Raw genomic sequence first — 8471 nt, forward strand, 5'->3', positions numbered from 1 at the left:
GGGATGTTCCGCAGAAAGACCCGGAGCTCCCGAGAGGAGGCCCCAGGAGCCTTCCCAGGCCACGTCCCTGTTTGTTCCTTAAACACGGCTCTGCAAGCTGCACAGCCTTGGACTGCTGGTCACTCCCTGATCACGTCACCTCCAGCCTCTTATCCCAGCACCCCCCCTTTCAGCCCCGTGTTATCTCCCCCGAACACTGGTCCCGTCACTCCCGGCGTGAAGGCCTCTGCTGAGTCCCCAGAGTTTACGGGAGGAAGCCCGTGCTGCAGGGGGACACAGGATGCCCTTCGGAGCCGGGGCCTAACCGACCCCCCCCCCCACACCTGATCTCTGCCTTCCCCTCTGCACCGGAGGCGCCCACAACCAGCCTTTGTTCCTCCGCAGGGTTTGGTCTTTCAGGGCTTCCACACCTTTGCACAGACCAGTGTTGCTGCCACCAACATCCTTTTCCTCTCTAGCTGGGGAAGTGAAACTCGAGTTTAAAGACCCACAGAAAGTGATGTCTCCACTGTGAGCCTTCTCTGGTCTTGCAAGTAACTTGGATCACTTGCTCCTCTTTGCTTCCTTAGCATTTTGCATATATGCTTCCTAGGACATTAGGGTCACCAAACAACGATTATTCAGTTTTTTTGGGTTTTTTTTTTGCAAGTGTAATCTCTAACACTTCCCTAACTGCAACCCCAACTCCTCTTAAACCACCTTTGGTTTTTGGACTTTGCACATAGTGTAGAGTAGGGCACCAGTAAAATGTCTGTTAAAGTAATAAAACTATGCCACGTCCAGCACAAACGTCTAGAAGCAGAAATATATACATACATGCACACCTAGTTATCCATGTAGAGACACATATACTACAGATAGATGATTTCAGAAGGGTTTTAATTTTTCCATATAAAAAAAAACTTGTTTAAAATACATTCCGAGTTAAAAGAAACAAAAGCACACATTAAGAAACGATGCAATTATTCCATACCAGTTTATTGTAGGTATTGTGTTTCAAAAAATTTATAGCATAAATAACTTCTCCTGTCATAAAATAACTTAGTACAATTTATAATAAAACTTTTGAGAATTTAACATCTCATCAAAATACAATAAAATATGGTTTTAAAATAGGATTAACCCTTTCTGCTTTTCTTTTACTTGAGGGCATATAAACCAAAAATACCCAAGCTACTGCTGCACATTTGAACTTTAACAAAGCACATTTGGTTTATTTAAATGTAACTCAACCATCCTAAATTAATACATAGTTTGTTTTCCTTCCTGCGTGGTTCTTTGTAATTTTTGTTCCTTTTGACTTGTATTTGTTTCAACATAGCTTCCTTCTTCATTTTCACCTCTTTCCATCTGCAAAGTCATCTAGCTCCGGGCCCCCGGAATCTGTAGTTGAACTCACTCAGCCCCTTGACATCAGTTTCTGTAATCCTTGCATCAGTGTGGGGAGTAACTGCTTGAGTAACTACAAAGGTATTTCAAAACTTCAGTGCAATTTGGTTCAGTTATTTTCATTCAGATGCCATCACCGCTCAGGGAGGTTAATCACTGGAACCCACTGATCCATGTAGCGACTTTCCCGGCAAAAACAAATAAGTTGACTTAAGGCAGGATCCTTCCACTGTGAGGAATGGGGATTCTGGAAACAAATTGAGAAAAATACATTTACTATTAAAAAAGAAAAAAAAGGCAACATTTGCTAATAATTACACTCATTTCGAGGGAAAGACAACTTGAGCATTCTGTACTTTGGCTGTGTGACAAGAGACCAGTTACAACCATAAAAAGATCAACTTTTTTCTTGGTAGCTGATTTCTGGGGAAACCACTACGTAATGCTCTAAAGCACACCCTGCAAGCCTGCATGCGTGCAGCCCTCCGCACCGCGTACATGGGACTGCAGAATGTTTACTGCGTTTTTGCAGGAAAGTAGCAGAGTAGCATTCAGAGGCTTGTCCCCTGGAAGCCACCTGAGCGAGAAACAGCTCGGACAAAGATCTCCATGCCCCGAGCCCAGGGAGAGGCGAGCCCCTAACAGTTCGCTGGAACTGCCACCTGTCATCCTCCCCAAAGACAGGGTGGTAGTTTTCAGGACACGCAAAATGATTAAGCCGCCACTTACCTAGACCAGCCCATAAGTAGCAGAATGTAAAAGACAAAACTGTCCTATTTATCTCTGGAAACACAAGTCATCTTCCCACCAAAGGTAGTCATGGGGGGGGGGGGTCCATTAAAAAAAAATCCAAGATTGCAAATAAAAAACAATCCCCATTCCGTCCTCTTCGTGTATTTCTAGGGAATTAATAAGGTCGGTCTCCTACACCACTTCTATTTTTAGCTTGGAGCGCTGGAGGACGAAGCCGACTCCTTAATGAGGGGGAGCCAGGAATTTATTTGGCTGAACCTAATCTGCCTGCTAAGGGAGTCGGTCACGGGAGGCAGCGCCGCGGAGGTGGGGAGGGGCCGCCCTGCTGACTCACGAGGCTCCTTCCCCCGCGGCTCCCGCGTGCTCGGACACGTCCCGGCCCGCCCGCCCGCCGGGATGGGGCCACACCTGTCGGCTGCGGTCGGGAGCTCGGCCCCGCCACCGACCCCGGGGCTCACCGGCACCAGGACCCGGTGCACCCCTGCGCCCCGCCCCCCCCGCCGTCACCAGGACGGTCCGGCCCTTCCCCCGTGCACCACCTCCGCACCCCTGTGCACCACCCCCCATGCATCACCCCCCGACCCCGTGCACCCCCCTGTGCACCACCCCCAGCCCCGTGCACCCCCGTGCTCCCCCCCCCGCCTCACCGTCACCAGGACGGTCCGGCCCTTCCCCGTGCACCCCCGCGCACCACCCCCCCCCCTCCCCGCCTCACCGTCACCAGGACGGTCAGGCCTTTCCCCGCGCACCACCCCCAGCCCCGTGCACCCCCGCGCCCCCCCCCCCCGCCTCACCGTCACCAGGACGGTCCGGCCCTTCCCCCGTGCAACCCCGCGCACCCCCATGCCCCCCCTCACCGTCACCAGGACGCAGTGCAGGTCCGGGGGCTGCTCGGCGCCCTCGCTCGCGGGGCCGGCGTGGGGCTCGAGGAGCAGCAGCTCGGCCAGGCGGCCCGGGTTGCTGACGCGCAGGATGTCGATGTCGTTCTCGCAGCAGAAGGCCTGGATCAGGGTGAAGTGGATCTGCAGCGCCACGTCCCTGTCGTCGTCCTCGTCGGCCGCCAGCAGGCACAGCACCACGTTGTCCGGGTCGCTGCGGGCGGCGGGGGCGGCTGAGCGCGCAGGCCCCGGGGTCCCAGGGTCGCGCCCGCCCGCCGCCCCCCGCCCCCGGGCCAGGTGGGGGGCTCCGCGGGGGCAGGTGGAGGACTCACTCCCCGCGGGCAGGTGGGGGGGCTCCCCGGGGGCAGGTGAAGGGCTCCCCCGGGGTCGCCTGGAGGGGCTCTCCAGGGGGCAGGTGGGGGGGCTCCGCGGGGTCGCCTCGGGGGGGGGTCTCCGGGGCAGGTGTAAGACTCACTCCCCGCGGGCAGGTGGGGGGGCTCCCCGGGGGCAAGTGGGGGGCTCCCCGGGGGCAGGTGAAGGGCTCCCCCGGGGTCGCCTGGAGGGGCTCTCCAGGGGGCAGGTGGGGGGGCTCCGCGGGGTCGCCTCGGGGGGGGTCTCCGGGGCAGGTGTAAGACTCACTCCCCGGGGGCATGTGGGGGGCTCCGCGGGGTCGCCTGGGGGGGGTCTCCGGGGGGCAGGTGTAAGACTCACTCCCCGGGGGCAGGCGGGGGGCTCCCCGGGGCAGGTGGGGGCTCCGCGGGGTCGCCTGGGGGGCGGGGCCCCACTCACACGTTGAGCAGCTTGGCCGCCTCGTACACGCCGACGGTGATGGTGCGCTGACTCAGGGCTTTGCTGAGCACCTCCTCCAGGGCGTCCCCCACCTTGTCCATCCTGCCCGGGAGCCAGCGCGGGGCGCGTCAGCCCAGGCCCGGCCCGCCAGCCGCCCTCCGACCCCATCGCCCTCCCCGAGGCCGCCGCCAGGGCCCGCGGGGAGGGGCGCGTCCGCCCGCCCGCCCGTCCGTCAGTCCGTCCGTCCGTCCGTCAGTCCGCCGGCGCCTCGGGGGCGGTGCCCGGGGCGGGCGGGGGGCGCTCGGGAGGCCGCCGCCCTACCTTTCGCTCTTCTGCTCCGCGGCCGAGAATTCCTCCAAAGTCATATTGCAGCCGCGGGTCCGCCCCAGGGCGCGGCGTGCGGGCTGCTCGGGCCTCTGCGGGCGCGCGGCGCCTGGCGTCTGCACCGCGTCCGTCAGCCCGTCCGTCCGCCCGTCCGCGGCCCCGCTCCGCCCCGCCCCTGCGCCCGCCGCCGCCGCCGCCGCAGCCACTGGGACAAAGGCCCCCTCGCCGCCCTTATGGGGCCGACCGCAGCCAATCACCACCCGCCTCATTTGCATGCGCACAGCCATTGGGTTATGCAAATCAGCCTGCTCCGACCATGTGACCCCGGCTCCAGGACCCGCGGGGAGAGGAGCGGAAGGGGGCGGAGCCACGCGGAAGGCGGGCGGCCTAGGGGGCGGGGCGGGCGGCCTAGGGGGCGGGGCGAGCGGCCTAGGGGGCGGGGCGGGGAGGGGGAGGGCGGGGCGGGGAGGGGGAGGGCGGGGCGGGTCCGGAGCCGACTCTGATCCGGTGGGAGGCTCCGAGGAGGGTGGGGGGTCTCTGCAGCGGCGGGGCAGAGGGGTGCCTTCCACTTGAGCCCCGAGCAGGCTGCCAACTGTTTTTCTGGTTGGTGCACATTTTTTTTTTATTGTCGTTTCATGTCTTTTGTTTTTAGCAGTTGCTATTAAAGTCTATTTCCAGGGCTAATGCACCCAAGTCTAGTAATTATTAGTAAGCAGGTTACATAAAAAGAGTGTTTCAGACCTCTGGGGCAAAGTTGACTTCAGAAGTGTTGTTTATGTAAGTCTAGGCAAAGCTGCTTATTAGTAGTAGTATTATTTCGGTGCCCTGATGGCTGGTTTGATTTATTTTTGGAAGGTTGCAAGGGTTGGAAGCTCAAAAAAGAAAAATCAACACATTTGTGTTTGGTAATGGCACGGAACCAAGCAGGAATCTTTTCCACGGAAAGCAGAGAGGCTTCCCACCTGCCCAGGGTGACTCTGGAAACCGTGGTCAGGAGGGGGGCCGCATGTGCAATTGCTAGACTTACGACCCAAATTCACCTTTCCCGAGAGCTTTTCCCAAAGGAGGACCCTTCTGCACCGCCCCAGCTAAGAGACACACACGTCTGACGCCCACACAAGTCTAAATTCAAAATACTCTCAATATGCCCTGAGCTTCCTTTCATAAGGCAAGTATGTCACTACCTTCCACAGAGAGCCTGTGATCTCACTGTGAGTTATTGATGTTAGATGCTGAATCATGAAGCTGCAGCTATAGGACCTTTTAGTCATACGCTAAAATTTCACCTTTGAGATAATGGCAACCTGTGGGTGGAAAGCAAGCAGAAGTTACACACTTCTGAAAAGCAGACTTCAGTGGATAGACTTTGACTTCATAGGTTGAAAGTTCTCGCCTTTGTTTTATGAGTGTATGCGATAAATGCAGAAACAAGTCTTAAACCTATTGAAGTCACCAAAAGTGGTGAAAATGCCTCCCATATGCTCTCATTCGAAACAGTGCTTTGCATTATTAAGGTCTCTGGATAGCCAGAGGTCAGAGAAGTAATTTTTTGCAAAGGTGCATAGGAGTTTTTGCACCTGCATGTTTGTATCATTCTAGACAAAATATTCTCCAGCTCTCTTGATCTTAATTTAGTGGAAAAGAAAAGTGATATGTTGGTTTTCTGGCTCATTTATTTGAGCTGACATTTTGCACTTAATCCCTAACTGCACCGTCAGCAAGGGGCCGTGTTTGAGTGAAGGAATGGCCATGGCCAAGGGCTAATTTACCCAGGGGTGCATGTGGATTTCATACCTGTGTCCTAAATCCTAACTTGTAATGCCTTTGTTAAAGAATTCCTTAAACCTGAAATCTAGGTGGGTGCTGAAATACTTTCAGTTCTGCAAACCAAACCCGAGTTACAAATAGGGCCTGAGTCATCGTTCGGAAACTGTTGAATGTGTTCTATGGAACTTCAAGGTTCTATCCACTAGGTGTTTCTTACAGGTTCTTTGGAAGAAAGTGTGATCACAGCAAGTGACAAAGAATTAGGGAATTATGTGAGTTTATTGATAGCAGGCCCTGTGACTTCCTGAACTTAGTGTTCTCAGCATCTCATGCAGTTTCTGCATTTGACAAAACAGTCAACGTTTTATTAAGTTGACTAGAATCCGAGAGCTGAACGAGATCTCAGGATCCAACAGTCCTGTGCGGTGCATGACTCTTCTTTAAGATATTGCACCTGTAACTGATTAAAAAAAAATTTTGGTATCACACTGTATACCAAGAACTGTACAATCCCTGGTCCTTTGCCTTTAAAGTGTTTGCCATCTAATTGGTATGCCCATGCTTGGACTGGATTTTGGGACAAAATAGTGTGCACTGTCATCAGCTAGCTGTGCTGAAAGTCCCATGACTTTAGTCATCTGAACGGAAGCTGTAGGACAGAACCCATGTATTGTTTAGGCCAATTCAAATGAGCCACGGCCCTGATAATGCCCCACCCAGGTCAACTGTATACAGTGAAAATGTGGTATAACGTGGTTATTTCTTAACATGGGCTTAGTCCCTCACTCAGAAACTATACTGCGGTCTACATTTGGCCTCATGGGAAAGGGACTTCTTCAAGTGTTATGGGTTCTCTGTGAGCTAAGCCTAGCCTCCCAGTATTCAAAAATACTCATTTGTCATGCTTTCTGACTCAGATATGTTACATCATTTCACCTCATTGCTGAGTCTGCCTAGAATGTTTCATCAGGGATTGTCTTCCAGCCGTGGTCCTCTTGGCTGAAAGTAGGAGCCCCCATTTCCCTACAGTTAGGTTACAGCTATATATCAGAATGATCACAGATGAGGATTTATTTCATAAGCACTTATTAGCCCCTGGGGGGGGGGGTGTTGCTATCCATTGAGAGATCAGAGGAATGTCCTGCAGTCAGTATAGAACCTGTGTGCATATGTTTTTTAAAAAATAACTCTAATATGTGAAATCATTTTAAAACTATTCCAAGTAACCCCGAGTACTTGACTTGCATAGGACTACAGTGACCTGTAGTAATATTTGTAAGGATGCCAAATGGTTTTATTTGGAAACCAGATGAAAATATGTACTCAAGAATTGTTAGATTATTTTACTACTGCTACCTACTGTGCATGTTGAGTCTTTTTGATATTTTTCTTTGCTTTTATTATATGTGTAGTGTATTCCTACTACTGATTCTATAGTGTAGAAAAACTTTTTTCCCCAAAACTTAGTCAATCCTATAACATCCAAAGGAAATATGATGTTTATTATTTCAGTATTAGACAGATCATTTTATATATTAAAGGAGATCCATTAAGTTATGATACAGTTACCTAAGTATAACTATATTATATTTTATTATTAAAAATCGTAAGATTTCTGATATATTTTTTCTGTAAGTCTGGTGTAGCTAGTTTCTAAAGGCACGCTGTGAATTTCCTTTATTTTTTTCTCCCAGAGAAGGTCATTCAGACAAAATTTACTGTCACCTAAAAATGTGTTGTTTTTTAGGATCAATGTTTCCACTTGAATTTAACATAAATGTTTAGCTTCTTGGACTATCCCTGTGGTAGGCAAATGCTAAGATGACCTCAATGATCTCTAACCCCTGGTGTGAAGCTCTGTATATTCCTCTTCCCTTGAGTGTGGAAAGAATCTACGCCTTGTTTCTAACCAACTGAATATGGCAATGGTGCTGGGCTATCACATCCATGATCATATTACATTCTGTGGCAAAGGTGAAAGGATTTCACAGATGCAATTAGGTACCTAATCAGCTGACTCTGAGTTAATTGAGAGGGAGATTAGGCTAGATGGGCCTGGCCTAATCAAGTGAGTCCTTGAAAGAGGGCTTAGGCCTTCCCTGAAGAGAGACTAGAAGCATCAGAGACTCTCCATCACGGGCTCTGAAGAAGCCAAATTTCATGAATTCGGCAGTACCCAACACCCGGAGGGACTTTAGAAATGAACCATTCCTACTCAGTCCCTCAGATGAGGATGCAGGCCTGGGTCACACTGATTTTAGCCTTGTAAGATTGTGAGAAGGGAGCCAAACTGAGCCTGACCTTCTGACCTGCAGAAACTGTGAAATCATAACCTGAGTTATGTTGCTAGAAGCCACTAAGTTTGGGGTAGTTTGTTATATAGCATCAGAAACCTAACATGAGCCCCCCACTGCCATCTCGTCGTGTGTTCAATAAATCTTTACCCTTTGCAAATACTCTTCAGTTATTAATATAATATTCATGGCAGTGGACTCATGCTGTTGCTTTGAGCCTTATGCCAAACACCTTGTGTTGACATCACCTGTTCCCATTTCACCAGCCATGCAGGAG

The 8471-nt window shown here is 51.8% G+C and overlaps 1 protein-coding gene across 1 annotated transcript; it reads right to left on the reverse strand.

Moving 5' to 3' along the window:
* Positions 1–962: 962 nt before the first annotated feature.
* On the reverse strand, positions 963–4322 carry GADD45A (growth arrest and DNA damage inducible alpha). Its single transcript, XM_025418029.3, has 4 exons — positions 4131–4322; positions 3810–3911; positions 3000–3234; positions 963–1636 (listed from the first exon to the last, which is right to left on the reverse strand). Exons 1-4 carry the CDS (start codon positions 4172–4174, stop codon positions 1523–1525), a joined length of 495 nt encoding a protein of 164 aa, XP_025273814.1. The 5' UTR covers positions 4175–4322; the 3' UTR covers positions 963–1522.
* Between the last annotated feature and the right edge of the window lie 4149 nt (positions 4323–8471).

Source organism: Canis lupus, chromosome 6, assembly GCF_003254725.2.
Source record: "Canis lupus dingo isolate Sandy chromosome 6, ASM325472v2, whole genome shotgun sequence".
Taxonomy (NCBI): domain Eukaryota; kingdom Metazoa; phylum Chordata; class Mammalia; order Carnivora; family Canidae; genus Canis; species Canis lupus.